The sequence below is a fragment of the Tursiops truncatus genome, chromosome 14, assembly GCF_011762595.2.
Source record: "Tursiops truncatus isolate mTurTru1 chromosome 14, mTurTru1.mat.Y, whole genome shotgun sequence".
Classification (NCBI taxonomy): Eukaryota; Metazoa; Chordata; class Mammalia; order Artiodactyla; family Delphinidae; genus Tursiops; species Tursiops truncatus.
In genome coordinates this window covers 87,724,418-87,741,544 of record NC_047047.1, presented here as the reverse complement: position 1 = coordinate 87,741,544, position 17,127 = coordinate 87,724,418, and the positions used below count along the sequence as shown (strand labels likewise).

Here is a 17,127-nt window from a genome sequence, read left to right as displayed (position 1 = left end):
CAAAAGACATCCAAAATGAATTCCTAAAATTATGCCCAATTGTGTGTAATAGATAAGTTCCGCCGTTACTGGGTTCTTGTATCAATAATGTATCTAAACATCTTCATGCTTCACGCCAACAGCGGCGACGTGCAATTACTCAGCAAAACTTGCTGTGGCATATAGTTTAGTTTTTCAACTGTCCTGCTCCTGGTTTAGAATTTAATGAAGGTAAAGACACATTGACTATCTCCATTGTTGTAAATGTTTAAATTCTCATACTAAAAATAGTATGTGTCTTTGCATGTATACTTTACATTTTTTTTCCAGTTTTATCGAGGTACGATTGACAAAAATGGAATATATTTAAAGTGTACAGTGTGATGATTTGATATCCATGTATATTGTCAAGTGGTTCCCACAATCAAGTTAGTTAGCACCTCCATCACCTCACACAGTTCCCCTTATTTGGGTGAGAGCACATAGGATTCATGTGTCTGTTTTATATTTCTTGCAGGTGAGCACGTTAGACTGGGTCCGAGCGGAAAAAACCTATAACCTCTGTGAGGTACTATTTAAAGTTCACCAGGTAAGTTTCCTTTGCACATTTCATATTAACAAGATGATCTTTGGGCTTAAAGAGTGAGAGAAATATTTGTTTCCCACTGTCTGTTGAAATAGTAAAATAACATGAACATCTAGCTTCATCCCACAATCATTCATCAGAATTCCACAAAAGAGTATCATAGAGGAACTTTTAAGTCCTTATTCTTTTTTTTATGTAGGTGCCTTATTATTTCATTCTGGCCTTTTTATATTTTCAACTAGTTTATATGGCTTTCCAGACATCTGAGATGTTCATTTGGTACTGGGATGTCCTCATAGGACCATCATATTTTATATGTGTTCTTCATTAATAAACTATCGAGCCTCTTCTGTTTTTATCCAGCATATCTTTTCAGAAAAATTGAAAAAAAATTTTTGTAAGGTCGGATCTTAACAAACGGCACCGTGAAACAGAAGAAAGCTTCAAGTGAGCTTTATTAGGGAGCGCTCCCGGGCGAGGTTCACTGGTCCGCGAGAAAGGGGCCAGAGAAGTCGCGCCCAGTACTGGATGAGGGGGATTTCTATTGGGGTAAAAGCAGAAGGCGGCTTGCAAGGGGAGGGGGTGGTTTGCTATACAGGGTAATTCCTTATTTGGTGAGGATACAGCAGGGCCAGGTGTTGGTTGGTCTGTTGTGGGGCGTAAGCCCATTTTCCCTTCCCGTCAGCCCCATTGTTTTCTGGGCAGGAAGTTAGAGTCTCTTGTTGATTCCCAGAACAGATGAGGTCGTTATGTCCCGATGCCTCTCCTACCTCATACTGGTCGATGTTTTCTCTTACCCCCCGGGCCTCCTTTCACCCGGGCCAATGGGCCTTACAATTTTAATCAATAAACATGCTATGAAGTAACTGAAATCGTGAAATTAGCCAGGAGGATGGCTGCAGCAAAAGTATTAAACTCAATGCAGGGTAAATAATAATCATAATAAATGTATCGCATTCAGCATTTTAAAAAAGGAGATTGAATTCTGTGTCTTGTTGGGAGTCTTTAAACAGTGATCTTACAGAGTCTCCCCTTTTCTCAGGTGCCTTTAATTGTTGATGTTGGTCGTTTTGCACGTATGAATTTTAAATTATCTGTAATATTTACTTCAGTTTTCAAAAATTGAAATAAATGTATGATTATTGTAAGAACTAGCACTTTAGTATAGAATTTTTTTAATGATTTGTTTTCATAATCACCATTTCAAAGTATCGTCATTAATATTTAGTCCAGAAATCAAATTTTGTAGTTGTGGTGGTGTTTTTCTATGACACTTCCTCCTCTCCCAAAATTCCTTTTTCCAGTTCTTAAAATTATGTGTCTGTATTTCACACTCACCATGAAAGGGATGAGAAAATTGAATCAATCAGACTTGATTGCAATCGTGACTTAAATCATAAACAGCCTCCACAGAGTGGATCATAAAAACACTGCTCAGCAGTGAGGCTTCTCCTGCATAAATATTCCCTCTCAACGTAAGAATATTCCGTTTGCATTTTTCAGTGGAACCAAATTTACTCATATGTTTGGCAAAGGATCTTGAGAATAATACCTTATCTTTGCTGAGTGAGCCTCCTGGAGCCCTGCGAAGTGCTCCATCTACATCCTGAGTTAATCCTGTCCCCAACCGAGGACTTAATCCTTGTCATCTCCGTCTGACAGGCGAGACCCAGAAGCACAGAGGGGGAGTAAGTTCCAGAAGCCTCACTGGAGGCAGGCGGGGTCCAGGTTCCCTTGGCCTGAAGCTCGGCTGAATCCGATTCTATTTTTTTATATGTGCACTATTCTTTTTCCCTCTGCAAATGGAAGCATGCGCACTGTTCCACACGTCACTTTTTGCCCTACAGTTTATCTTGTGGCTCTTTCTTCAATATCCACAAAGAGATGATCCCACTTTAAAACCGCTACCTAGTGTTCAATTCCATGAATGTATCATATTTCATTTTACCAAGCCCTTATCAAGGGATATTTAATTTGTACCCATTTGTTTGCAATTACAAACAATGTAATAAATCATTTCACACGTGTGCAAGTGTATCACCAGGAAAAATTTAGAGCAGTGGAACTTCTAGGTCAAAGGATGTGGACTGTTTACATTTTGACAACCAACAAGGACCTACTGGAGAGCACAGGGAACTCTGCTCAATACTCTGTAACAACCTAAGTGGGAAAAGAATTTGAAAAAGAATAGATACATGTATATGTGTAACTGAATCTCTGTGCTGTACACCTGAAACTAACACAGCATTGTTAATCAGCTATACTCCAATACAAAATAAAAATTTTTTAAAAGTGAAAAAGAAATGCAAGTGGAAACCGTGAAATAATATGTTTGCCAATTAGGCTGTCAAAGATGAAAAGGTTGGTGACAATGCGAGGAAGGGCCTATCAAAATGTAAACGGTCCACGACCTTTGACCTGAAATGCCACCTCTCTAAATCCTGTTCTGCCTCCCCTGTCAGAAGCGCTGGCCTCCCGGGAAGCTCTCTGGAGTGTCCTCCTGTGACCTGTTCTCCAGCCACCTCTCAAGTGCAGCCTTGTGAATAAGGAGAATACAATTCTCCTCAAGTCCTGTCAGAGAAAACCTGGACCCATCGAAGTTAAACAGACAAGGAAGACATTGCCGGGGGCAGAGACCGACCTCAACTCCACTGAAACAAAGGGCAGGGGTCCCCGAGCTGGGTGAGGGGCGAGTGTGGCCCAGGTGGGCCCCTCCCAAAGGAAGAGGAGCCTCCCTCCCGTCTTCGTGGAGGGAAGTGTCTGTGCAGCCTGGCCTGGGTCCCGCGGAGGGGGGCTCCCGCCCGCAGAGATGGGAAGACGGGCCCCATTCCTGGGCATTCGCGCCCCAGGGGCGTGGATAGCACCCAGGCTCGCCCTGTAGAACCGGCGGAGGCTTTAAAAAGGTCTGCACTTCCAGGGGGCAGAGAGAGGTTTAGAGGGATGGGTTTCCTACCATAAATGCTCCGGGGACGGCAGGGGGCGCCCAGAGTCAGGAAGGGGCCTTTGCCACTGGTCAGGCCGCGGGAAGTGATTTGGGGGGTGCCACAGCAGCTCAGGGACCTTTAATTTTGTAATCGCTCCCGATTTTCAGTCTTAACGACACATTGCAGTGCATAAGAACTGAGCTCCTGCTTCCAAAAGAAGCTACAGAAAATACCCGGGGAAATGAGCTGTGTATCGATCAGTGATTTCACTCACGTCGCAGCATCTACAGCGCGTTATCTTTTGTGAGGCTCAACAGTTTGAGGTGCAGAAAGTAATCACATCTATGAAATCCTCCAGTGTCCTTTCTTGGATTTCTCAGGTGGTTCAAACGTTATTTTTAACTCTTCTGTTTGTTCTTGCGCGTAGAGCTGAGGTTTGTCCATTCAGATGAAGACTCGCAGACACTTCACTGCTCGATCAAATGAGCTCACTCCTCAGAACTGACTCAAAACAAGGAATTTGCAAGAGTCAGATAGCTGTGAGCATGGCAATATTTAATGATATTCTTAAGTAGTGAACATTAGGAGAACTGTCAGATGACCACTGAGAAATAAAGTCCTAATAGGGTCGTATATGTCAAGTCCTCCATTAAAATCACATTACACATTTATAGAATGATGTGTACAAAGAGACATTGCATGGAGGAAATATAAAAACAAATTAGATGACAAAAGATAGATCATAATAGAATGATCTGTCTTTTAAGTTTCCTGTATTGTTGTTATAATCGTCTCAAATAAATAGAAGCAGGAAAAAATCCAGGTAATTTTCTGAAATAGTCTTTGCATTTTGTTGTCTGAAAAGTGAACCCAGGGTGGTTTCTGTCTTCTCACGGTCTGGGGCAGGGGGGCCACATCAGGAGCGGGTAGCTGGAAACCTGATGCTGGACTGTGGAGTCGCTGACTTTGTCGGGAGACAGTTCGCTATAGGTTAGATTTGAGAGCTCAGTCTACGCCACGACCCCGCACTGCCTGTGGACGGCGGGCTCCGTGTAGACAGAGACCAGCCACGTGGGCGAGGACGCAGGTGCTACGCGCTTCATCCGTGCTTCCTTTAAACCCATGACAACCATTCTCTTACACCCCATTTTATGGTTCAGGTATTTAGGCTTAGAGAGAACTGAAAAGCTCAGGGTAACAGCTGATAATTGGCCAGGAAGGTCCCAAGCGTTGTCTGTCTGACTGCAAAGCCTGTTTTTCTCCTATAGCAGCGCACAGCCCCCCACCTACACCAATACAGGAAAGAACATAGCCGTACCGTCGACGGTGCCACCTGCTAAGAGTCCTTCTTTGGTGGTCAGTCCTGACACTCAAGGTCAGTAGTTATGGACGGAGTTCCTGAGAAGTCAGGCCAGTGACTCACATCTTGCTCTTCTCGACTTAGGACCTGATATCCTATTTCCTGAAGGGTTTCTGTGCATATGCCAGGCTGAGGCCAAGGATCTGGCGGCCCCAAAATACAGGTGCAGCCTCTGTACCGTGTTCATTTAGGATCAGGACAGATGCACCAGCACACACCACACCCGTGCACACACACGCACGCGCACGCACCCTCACGTCGCACACCACAAGGCAGCAAGTGTCTGAGTGACGCGTGAGGACAGGTCCCTGGGCGGCGGAAGCGGGGACAGCGCGGATCGGGGCCTGCAGAGCCGCCGCGAGGCCCTGAGAAGGCAGGGGGCACCCAGAGCCCGTGCGCCTATCTCCACCCCCGTCAGCAGCCACTGCTCTCACAAGCCTGGGCCCAGTGGGCAGAAGTGTATTTCACGTAAAACCAGCCCAGCCCACAGGTGGGGCACGGGGATTCTGGGAATGAACTCTGGCCACCAGTGTGAGTCGTGGGTGTGGCCTGGCGGGACAGCCCGCGTGGATCTGAATAGCTCGGAGTCGGGGGGTGAAGGCCTGGCCTGTGGGCAGCCTCTGTTCCTGCTGCCACCGGGCTGTGGCTCACGTCATGTCCCCTCAGCTGCTCAGCAGCCCTGGCAGGATGTCCACCTGCTTCCCCGTCCCCGGGGAGGCCGTGCGGGCAGAGGCCACCCTAGTGCAGGGCCTGGCGTGGACTCTTCAGGGTGTCTGTGCAGTGGGTGGGTGAGCGGGAGACGAAGACAGACATGAATCTCCAGGGGACAGAGACACAGAGATGCAGAGACACACGCACACAGAGACAGAGAGACACAGAGGAAGGGAAGAGCAGGCTCCGGCCTGAGACGCGGACTCGTTTGAGGCCCCAGGCCCCATCTCTCCTGATCCCTGAGTGAAGCCGACACAGCTGCTCCTTGGGTGGGTGCGTTCATGACTCAGGCGAGGCTGTGGCGGAGACCCGCCGCCCCGAGGTTCAGAGCTGCCGGGACATCCGCCCGGTATGTCTGTGACCCACGGACACGCTGGGGCTGAGTCACGTCTTCTGCTTAAATGCTTAATCAGGAACTGAATAATGGCTCTTTTTTCTTGTTTCAGCCTTTGCTTTTGAAACTATTTCTAAAACACATCTTCTGTGTGGCCAGGACCTCTGGGCTCACGTAGTTAGGTCTCGGTGGCCCAGTGCCCCTGGGGGACCCCAGGTGCTCCGCACATGGCTGAGGGGTGGGGACCCTTCAGGGACCTCGGCAGAGCGGAGAGAGTCGTGCGGTCTCGCTGTCTTCAGTGTTTGCTGATTTTGTGCTCAACTTAAGCACAAACGTCTCGTGACTTTTTTCTTTATCTTTAAAGCTAAGCATAGAAGCAGAAGTTGTGGCCACTGATGGTTTAGGTGCAAGATGCTTGCAGAGCACTGGCAGGTGGACATAACTGACTCCCAGATATTGACTTACAGGCCTGTCTCCACGGCAGCGACGTCGGGGGACGCCGCTCCTGAATCCAGGCGCGTGGCCAGGAGGCCGCCTGGTGGAGTGCGGCCCCAGCCCCCAGCCTGGAAGAGGCCCCTCTGTCCCGGGCGGTCACCCCGGGGGCGTCCCCTCTCACCTGCGTGCCCCCCTCTCTGTTTCAGTTCTGGCTTCCGGATGACTGCTGGGCCCAAACCAGCCTCTGCCTGGGTCTCCAGGACCCCACCTGCGGGGAGCACAGGCCCTTCTGCTTCAGCGTCCTCGTCGGCCACGGCAGGAGCCACGTGTTCAGCGTGGAGCTGGGGAGCGAGCTCGCAGCGTGGGAGCTGTCCTTCCAGAGGGCCACCTTCCTGGACGTGCAGAGGACGGGGGTGAGCGACTCGCTGTCGTCTCTGATTAAACCTGCTTGGGCACCGGAGACGTAAATTAGAGCAGCTGTAGCGAGCATTCCAGAAAACAGGCGTCGTCAGGAGCTGGGCGCTTCTCGCCGGGGTCCCTACGTCCAGTGCGCCCGGCAGATGAAGAGGGTGAAATTAGGGGAAAGCAGGCAGAGCTCTCATCTCGGTTGCATCAGTCTCTCTACTCACTGTGAGGGAAGGGCCTCCTGCGCCGTTAAGGGAAACGCCCTCAGCCAGCGGCGCAGTCAGGCCCCTGGTGTTTGCTCGCCAACCGTGTTTACTGTGATTCACCGGGACCTGTGTCGTAGTTTAAGGCACTCGATGGCCCTTCCTCTCAAACTTAATGATCCAACAGGAACATAAAACAGCTCATGTGACTGGGTCGCTTCTCCCTTTTCAGGACAGCAAATCAATCTCTCCCAGATCGGGGTGTGTAGGGACTAAATGGATGAGGTAGTGTGGGTCGTGATCCGCGTTATTGGAAGTAGCAGCCGCCCTTCATGGGGGAATTCGCATGGCTAGAAGTGAGAAAACAGATGCAGCATCGTGGGGTGGGTTTAACTCCACACGGAAGTTCTGGGTTCCTTCTCCCTCCTGGCCTGGCGTCAGTCGCTCTGGGCGAGGACTTGGGAGCGGCTCCTTCACTTATCAGCACTGCTTTGAATGTGGAAAGATTCCGTGCCATCGTTTATCTCTCGTTCGGGATGTAAAAATGTATGGAGTCCCCTGATGCTCAGGGCTAGGAGGGAGCAGGGAGCGTCCCTTCAACTGTGTGATGTTCTCTGAAATCTGTGGTCCACACGGTGGGTCCCACGCAGACGTTCACGGAAACCAAACCTTGTCCCTTCTGGGGCCCCGAGATACCCTTGCTCACTTGTAGTTGTCTCTGATGATGTGAACATCTTCCCAGGGAATCTGTCATTCATTTATTGCTCATGAACTGACAACTCTTTCAGTTGGAAACACTGTGGATGTAAGAAAGTGCAACTGTGTGCTTTTGAAGTCGGAACTCCGGCCAGTATGTTGAGGAAGCCGGGCTTCAAGGTGGGCTAAGCGGCATCTGTGCGGTAGAGGTTTTAAAATTATAATCCTCCCAGATTCTACCAAACAAGAGAATCCAGCTTCTGTATCTGCAGAATCTCGTCGCGCATAACTCACTGTGGCTCTCCCTGGCTTTACAGCACAGCCCTCTCTGGAACGTCTTTCCAGCCCGGGTGTCTTTAGTTCCTGCTCCTGGAATGTTTTCCCCCTTCACAGCCAGCCCCGTCAGCAGAGCACCCCTGCATTTCCTGGTGTTGCCTCTACTTTTGTCCATTAAAGTGAGTTGAGCCCCCTTTGCTCATCCCTTTACCACAAAGAACTTGCACCTCCACTTTCCAAGTTATGTTTAAAATATAATCAAGATGCTCGAAATGCAGACGTTAAGGCAGACGTGGCCGTAGTAGGTCAGCGGCTGAGCTGAAAGGAGCACCGGGGCTGGGGCTTCAGATCCTCTGACGCCGGGGAAGCTGCTGCCCAGAGGGCAGCCCATCCTCCAGGCCTCGCAGATGCCCCCGAGCCCCGCCGCAGCCAGGAGGACGGCAGACGGTCTGTGCCCTCCCCCGCGCTGATGCCCTGAGCCCAGGTCTTCCCGAGCATTCGAGATCAGGCTGTGGGTCAGGGCTCCACCACCCCGTCCTCCTGTCTGCCTGAGCCCCCCGGACCTCCACTCTGGCCTGGGGGTGCCGCCCGGCTGTCCTTCGGCCGGAAACACGAACGCACAGCAGGGAGACCGTCCCAGGCTCCTGTGTGTCTCCTGTCCACCCCCAGATCCTAACCTAACTTGTCAGTGGCAGAGAGCGTGCGTCCTCGTGTTCCTGCAGCCCTGCGTCGATGCAGCCGGGGACAACCCTGCAGGCACGTCCAGGCGGGCCGCTCGGGCCCACGAAACTGCCTGGGCCCTGGACGGACTGTGGGCCTCGATCATCGGGGCACACCGACCACCCCATGTTGCGCCCCTGACCCTCCCACACTGCAGCACCCACGCGGCTCCTTCTGCATCTGCGGCCCGTCCTCCGTCCACACCCTAGTTTTCCATGCTTTCCTTTTGGATGTAGTGTGACCCCAGGCCTCAAGGACCCTGGTCACCCTTGGGTTCCACCCGTGCAGAACAGGTAGCCGCTGAGCAGCGTTTAGGGATTCGAGTGGACCGCAGCACCCATGCCGTTCGGGGATTAAACAGTTAAAGAGCCCGTGTTCCTTCTCCAGCTGTTTGAACACCGACAGAGCCACTGATGAGAAAACATATCTAGACTACTGGAGCTGTGCTCTCCTTGGAAATTTTGTTTGAAAAGCCTAAATTGAGTAATCTCCACAGTAAATATTTGCAAGTCTCCAGAGCGAATCGCCGACATCTGTGTGACTGTGAGAGGCGCTATTCAGTGCTGTTCTTGGCCCAGATGAGCTCTTCTGAGGATTTCCCAGGAAGATGCTGGAGTACGGATTAGCTTACAGCTCAGCAACTCATTTCTCTAAAAACCATCACGGCTTAATTTAATTAAATGAGAACTCAGAGCGCTGCTCGTGACGTTTCTATTTCCGCTCCTGAATTTATTTCGGGGTCAGTCTTGTCCTCCAATTAGCATTCCCATCATGGAAGAGCACAGCCAAATAGCTTTTATTACTTGTTTGCATTTTAAACCTTCCTCTTTCCAGGCTGTAACCATTCTGGTTCTGATGGATGAGGACAGGAAGGGAACACTGACGTGACCTGAAAATGTGGCTGAGAATCACGAGTCCAAGCATTTATCTGGAATCCAAGCTCAGTAATGGGGGGATCCTGTCCTAGTTTTTCACTATAAACCCAAAGTCTCCAACATATGATATCACAGATCAGCTGCCTCCCAAAAACTTATAAAACATCTAAGAATAGGGTACGTTTCTTGACATCTACTGCCTTCTGGCGTAAGACTCCACACTACTTTCTTTTAAAGTTTATGTTTGTATCCCTAGAAAAAGAACTGCATGTAATCTTGAGGAAGACAAGACTAACTTGGGTTTATCTTTTAAGATTTCACTTAGAGCTAAGTTTTCAGAAAACAAGTAGAACATTAAAGGCACTGCCAACAAAATCACCAATTCCAAATACTGCATCCATACATTGTCTTATAAAGTAAACATTTCTGTTTTTGATGGAAACATTCAGCTTTATTTGTAAGTCACACCACTCAACACTTCCTAAACATTCGCTGTGAGATGTTCATCTATATATATATACATAAGCACTAGCATTGAGAAATACCCGGTCCTTTGGCATCCACACCTATACATGTGTCTCTGAGTCCCTCCCCTCCCAGAACTGCTCTGTCACTGATCTCTCGGCCTCCACTCAGCTGTGTGAATAACCTGTGTTCCCCCGTCCTTCAGGCAGTGTCCATCATCTGCTGCTATTGCCTAAGCTGCTTTGCTATCCCCAATGCTCGCTCTCTCTCCTCCTCTCTCTCCCCGCCCCCCGATACATAGACAGATGATAGATGGCATATAGACAGACAGACAGACAGACAGATAGATCTGGTAATGTGTCGCTTAAGGCTAGTATTTTCTTCTTGTTTGTCTGTCTCATCTGTCCATTGGTGTAAGAGGGGTGTTCAAGTCCCCACTATTATTGTGTTGCTGTCAATTTCTCCCTTTATGGCTGTTAATATTTGCCTTATATATCGAGGTGCTCCTGTGTTGGGTGCCTGAATATTTACAATTGTTAGATCTTCTTGGATTGATCCCTTGATCACTATGTAGTGTCCATCTTTGTCTCTTACAACAGTCTTATTTTAAAGTCTATTTTGTCTGATATGAGCATGGCTACCACAGCTTTCTTTTCATTCCCACTTGCATGGAATGTCTTTTTCCATCCCCTCACTTTCGATCTGTGTGTGTCCTTAGATCTGAAGTGGGTCTCTTGTAGGCAGCATGGACATGCGTCTTGTTTTTGTGTCCATTCAGCCAGTCTGTGTCTTTAGATTAGAACATTTATTCCATTTACATTTAAAGTAATTATTGATGGGTATGTACTTATTGACAGTTCATTAATTATTTTTCTGGTCGTTTTGTAGTTCTCTTTTGTCCCTTTCTCCTTTTGCTCTTCGTTTGTGGTATGATGACTTGTCTTTAGTGTTATGTTTTGATTCCCTTCTCTTTTTTGTGTGTGTTTCTGAAGATTTTGGGTTTTGGTTACCATGAAGTTTATGTATATATCAACATATATGTGTGTGTGTGTGTCAGTGTGTGTGTGTGTGTGAGTGTGTCTGTGTGTGAGAGTATGTGAGAGTGTGTGTCTGTGTGTATGAATGTAAGTGTGTGTCAGTGCGTGTGTTGTGTAGTGTGTGTGTCGTGTGAGAGACTGTGTGTGTTGTGAGAGTATGTTTGTGTGTGTGTCTGTGTGCATGTGTGTGTTGTGTAGTGTGTGTTGTGAGCGTGTGTCTGTGTGTGTGTGAGTGCGTGTGTGTTGTGTGAGAGACTGTGTGTGTGTGTTGTGTGTCTGTGTGTCTGTGTGTGTGTGTTGTGTAGTGTGTGTTGTGAGAGTGTGAGTGTGTCTGTGTGTGTGTGAGTGCGTGTGTGTTGTGTAGTGTGTTGTGTGTGTGTTGTGTGAGAGACTATGTGTGTGTGTTGTGTGTGTGTGTTGTGTAGTGTGTGTTGTGAGAGTGTGTGTCTGTGAGTGCGTGTGTGTGTGTGAGTGTGTGGTTTTGTGAGTGTGTTATTTTAAACTGATGATCTCTTAAGCTGAATGCATTCTATCCACCTGCACTTTCACTCCCTCCTGCTATGTTTAAGGTTTTTGACGTCATATTTTACATTCTTTTGTTTCGTGTATCCCTTAAGTACCTACTGTTGATATAGATGATTTTACTACCTTTTAAAAATCTTCCTGCTGCTTTATAATAGTTGATCTACTATCTTTACTGTATGCTTGCCTTTACCAGGGAGATTTTTCCTTTCATAATTTTCATGTTTCTGGTTGTGGTCTTTTCTTCTCCACTTAGTGAAATCCCTTTAACATGTCTTGTTAAGTGGTTTGGTGGTGCTGAACCCTTTCAGTTTTTGCTTGTCTGTAAAGCTTTTGATTTCTCCATCAAAGCTGAACGAGTGCCTTGCTGGATAGAATGTTCTTGTTCGTAGGTGTTTCCCTTTCATCATTTTAAATATGTCCTGCCACTCCCTTCTGGCCTGCAGAGTTTCTGGGGATTCTCTTCTATGTTATTTGTTGCTTTTCTCTCACTGCTCTTAATATTCCCTAACTTTAATTTTTGCCATTTTAATTACAGTGTGTTTGGTGTGGTCCTCTTTTGGTTGATCCTGTTTGAGACTCTGTGCTTTCTGGACTTGGGATGTCTGTTTCCCTTCCCAGGTTAGGGAAGGTTTCAGCTATTATTTCTCCAGTTATGTTCTGAGCCCTTTTCTCTCTCTCTCTTCTCCTCCTGAGACCCTTATCATCTGAATGTTAATATGCTTGATGCTGTCCCAGATGTTGTCTTAAACTGTCCTCATTTTTTAAGGTTCTTTTTTCTGTTCAGCTCGGGTGATTTCCACTGTTCGTCTTGCAGTTCACTGATGTGTTCCTCTGTATCCTTTAGTCTACTGCTGATTCCTTCTAGTGTGTTTTCTATTTGCTTTAGTATTCTGCAGCTCTGTTTGGTTCTTCTGTATATATTTTCTAACTCTTTGTTAAACTCCTCACTGTGTTCGTTCTCCTCCCGAGTTCTTTCAGCATCTTTGTGATCATTACCTTGAACTCTTCATCAGGTAGATCGCTTATGTCCACTTTGCTTAGCTCTTCTTCTTGGGTTTATCTTATTCCTTCTTTGGAACATCTTCCTTTGCTGCCTCACTGTGCCTACTTCTCTACGTTTACTTGTGTGTATCAGGTGGGTCAGTTCCTTTTCCCAGTCTTGGAGACATGGCCTTATGTAGGAGACATCCTGAGGGCTCTAGCAGCGCGCTCCCCTCTGGTCATCAGAGCTGTATGCTCTAGTGGTACCTCCGTGTGCGGGGTGTTTGGCTGACTGCCTGGGCACGGTCACAGGCTGGGCTGGTCCCTGGCCCCGTTGGCTGCCACGCCCTGCCTTGTGCAGAGGTTGCTGGAGGCTGATGGTGGGCCTGTGTCCCGATGCAATAGGTGTAGGGCCTGGGGGTGCCGAGGGCTGGTCCAGGCCTGTTTGTGGCACCAGATCCCTTGGCGGGACCCAGTGCTGGTGCTGGCTTTCTGGTGGGTGGGCCTGGGTCCCCACAGCATTGGCTGCTCAGCCTGGAGGGTCCCAGGACTGGTGCCGACTGGCTGGTGGCTGGAGCTGGGACCTGGCACCAGTAGACTACAGGGAAGACTCCACAGTGGCACTCAGCAGCGCCAGTGTTCTCGTGGTCGGACGTGCTCCCAAAGAGGCTGAGGCCACCTTCCCCATCCCCAGGTGAGCTCCAGCCTCCCTGGAGACTCACCAAGATCAGCAGGTGGGTCTGGCCCAGGCTCCTTTCAGATTAACGGCCCAGGCATCAGAGGGATGGACGCCACACACAGCAGGTCACTGTGTCTTGGGCCAGCACAGCACCTGCTCACCGAGGATTCTGCTCCCCACTTACCTGGATGACATCAGCTTCCCAGCCTCATTTCCCCAAAGGGTGCAGAGACTCATATGGGGAGAGAGACTCTTTAAAAACGAAATGTCCTCTTCAATAAGTTACCCATCGGGCTTCCCTGGTGGCGCAGTGGTTGGGAATCCGCCTGCCAATGCAGGGGATGCGGGTTCGTGCCCCGGTCCGGGAAGATCCCACATGCCGCAGAGCAACTGGGCCTGTGAGCCATGGCCGCTGAGCCTGCGCGACCGGAGCCTGTGCTCTGCAGTGGGAGAGGCCACAACGGTGAGAGACCAGCGCAAAAAAAAAAAAAAAAAAAATAGTTACCCATCTTCCTGCCTCAAGTATTCCTTAGTTTTAACTTTCCCCAAAGGCATTACATAAGGACATGGAAAACGCACCCCCGAAGTGCTGTGACAGGAGGAAACGTCTCCTGAAGTAGAACTTGCAGAAGGCGTGGCCCCCTGCCGGGGGTGGAGAGCTCACCCGCAGCTTCTCCCTAGCGAGCCTGGCGGCGCCTGACATCACCCACCACTGCGTTAGGGTCTGTTCACCTAGCTTAGAATTTGACCGACGAGCACCCACAGAAGCCCTTGCTCACCCGTCTGGTGCTCACACTTACCAAGCACTGCTATGAGCTACACAGGTACTGATCACCTGATCCTCACAAAACCCGAGCATGCTGGGGCCACCGTCACCCCTTTGTTTAGGGGACGAAGTGCAAGCAGCCCACCCGCACGGACCACCTGCCTGTCTTCCGGGGCGGCCCCTGGTGCCTGAACCCCCTGCGCTGTTCAGCCACCCACTGCCCCGCCCGAAGCGCCCTCCCTGGATGCCCTGCCGGCGTGGGAGCCCCGCTCGGAGGGAACGCGCGGCAGGACGCACACCTGCCCGGCCCGGGGTCTGCAGACAGATCACGTTTCTCAGAAAAGCACGGTCTTCGGAGAGTGTCCCTGGTAACAGAGCCTCACGTCAGAAGAGGGCTGAGCTCACGGGGGCGGGAGTGAAGGGGACGTGCCCCCGCCTTCCCGCTCCGAGCCCAAGTGCAGGACACACAAGGCGATGGACACTCGCCCCAGAAGCGGTTCAGAACACGGTCCTCCCGGGGGTCCCGAGACGCAGTTCTCACGTGACACCAGCACCGGGTCCCTGCCCAACGCGGAGCCTCAAGCGGCAGCTCCGGAGAAATCAAAGCCGCCTCTAGCTTCTCCCTCCGCGCCTTCCCTGAGAGGGGTGGCGTGTTCTGATCCACCTTCATGAACAGAAACCTGGGTCCCACCGTTGAAGGTCGTGACTACTCCTGCCCGCTTCCCACTACGTGTGCCCGCGGGAGAGGAGCCGGGTTGCTGGAGCATCAGTCCTCGCGTCCCAGACGGCGTGCAGCGCTGACGTCACGTGAGCATGCAGCACTGACGTCACGTGAGCGTGCAGAGCTGACGTCACGTGAGCACTCGTCTTCACGGGGACGCGCACGGCTCGGCGCTGCTGCGTGGCCCCCGTCACTTGCTCTGCCGCCGCCGTCCTGCGAGGACCCCGGTCAGGTTGGGTCGGGGCCTCCCTCCTCCAGGGTGACCTCATGCTCACCTGACCCCATGCGCCGGGCTGGACGAGGCCCCAGCCCTGCCAGTGCTGTTGGGGGGCCGAGTCAGGAACGCCCCCAGGCTGTCCGTGTGGACCACGTGGCCGATGCCCATCGCTGCCCGGCAGGAAAGGGAGCCCTGCGTCTCCAGAGGCCAAGCGGGGAACCCGGCTACAGGGCGGCTCCCTCCCCTGAGGAAGATGCGTCAGAGAAAGTCGGGCGGAACAGAGGGTTTAGAACAGATTAAGGGTCTCGAAATTCAAAACCAGCCAGGTGTCGATCGACAGTCACTGCTCCTGCCAAGAACCTGGAAGATCTGGAATGAACGGAGACGACCACAGAAGCCAACGTGAGGCCCATAGGAGGTCAGAAGCGTCCACAGGTGCTTTCCAGCAGCCCCGATAACCACACTTCCAAAACAAGAGCCAACACGTTGAAACAGATGGAGACTGGAAAGTCTCAGCAAAGCGATCAAGGCGGTGAGTTACAGAGCAGACACAGGGAAGCTTCAGGGCGAAAAGCAGGACCGCTGGAGGCAAGGCTCAGGGAGTAAAGGGGCGGACAGGGGATGAAGCCCCCGTGTCATCGGAGTCCCCACAGAGGAGACCCAGGGCGGGGCTGAAAAGACACAGGGACTGACACTCCCCAGAGCCAGCAAGTCACAAGCCTGCGGGTTCAGGGAACAGGGCACTGCCACGTCTTCCTGTCCAGACCGATGGTGAGGTTCCCCGCTGAGTGGAGCGCTTTACCTGCAGGTTAACCTAAGGGTTGTAACTACTGTGCTCCCGGGACCTCAGGGTTCACCTTCCTGCAGTCACACCTGATGTTAAGAGCGGTGCCCAGACAGTAGAGCACAGGCCTGTGCGTTTCTGTGCTTTTGCCCGACGTGGCTGGAAGTGTGGACGTGCGCCCGCGGCCTGTGTGCACGTGCGTGTGCTTGTGTGTGCACATGTGTGTATGTGCCTGCGTGTGTCCGCGTCCTCACAGCGCTGGTCCCTGGAAACCAGGTGGCCCGTGGAGTTTGGTTCGGGCCCACAGAAGTTCACGTGACAGCTGAGGCCGCCCTACCTGAACCAGCCCCAGAGGGTGGGATGCTGGCCCCTCACAGCAACCTGCCACCTGTGAGGGTCCTCGGTCCTTGTTTGGGTTTTGGTGACGTCGCTGCTGCCGTTTTTTCTGTCCTTTGTTCTCGTTTTACAACAAACTCCTCTCGGACGGTTTCCCAAGAACAGCCGGGTCTAGGTTCTCCTGGACACACTTCCAGCCTGACCTGTCCCGAGGCAATTTGTAGGAGCAAAACAATACCCCCCATTTGTGCAACAGGGATGGTCCTTCTGGAATGAGTCCCAACAGGGATTTACTGATCTGGGATGTGTTTCAAAGAGGCTTCAGCGAATGGAACTCTGTGTCCTCTGCTGGTTTATTTCTAGTTAGAGTGATGCCCATGCAGGTGGTCCTACTTCTACAATTTGCTGACAGACCAAAAGCTAGGGACGCTGCCCGTGGGAGCCGTGTCCCAGGATTCGTGTGACCGCGGGCCTCCAGGTTCCCTCCAGGTGGTTGACACGTTAACACTTTAAAAAAATAGGTTTTGACGGGGGGAAGTATTGTGACTACCTGATTAATGTTAAACCTCATTATTAAAGAATGTTTGCTCACAGTTAATACTTTGTTCTAGTCCAAAACGTACATGTGCAGCTGGCAAGGAGACGCTCTGTGCTTCACGGTGGACTTCGCTCTGGGATTCACCTGCTTTGACAGCAAGACAAAGGTAAGGGCCAAGCATCTGGCGGTCGGCGCCCATCAGCGGTGCGTTTTGTTACATTTCAGGGCCATTAACACCTGTGTGCGTCTCATCACCAGCCCCGACAGTCTCGTGTCCTGTGCAAGTTATGCTTCGTGGTGGACCTTCTCTCTGAAAGCTCAGGGTCCCAGGATCTCACAAGCCCCAGAGCCGGACAGGGCTGACACCACACCACGTGGTGCCCGTGGGCAGGTGCCCAGGGGTCTGGAGTGGGGAGGGGGAGGTCGGCAGGGCTCTCCCGCTCAGGGGGAGGACCCTCCGCAGCGACTGAGCCCTTTGGGGAGACCCCTTACCCCTGCTGGACCTAACACCTGGGTTGTTAGGTTGGGGGGTCGACACCTTGGTTGGGGGGTCGACGCCCCACACCTGGTGGGG

General features: G+C 51.0%; 1 protein-coding gene across 2 annotated transcripts in view; it reads left to right on the top strand.

Annotated features, from left to right (window-relative positions):
* The window catches only part of SNTG2 (syntrophin gamma 2), a 201,689-nt gene that overhangs the window by 170,642 nt on the left and 13,920 nt on the right, over positions 1–17,127 (top strand). For both annotated transcript variants that reach the window (XM_073791630.1, XM_073791631.1), the window contains exons 13-15: positions 497–568; positions 6,536–6,742; positions 16,627–16,719. In XM_073791630.1, the coding sequence (XP_073647731.1) occupies positions 497–568; positions 6,536–6,742; positions 16,627–16,719 (372 nt within the window). The remainder of the gene's footprint in view (positions 1–496; positions 569–6,535; positions 6,743–16,626; positions 16,720–17,127) is intronic.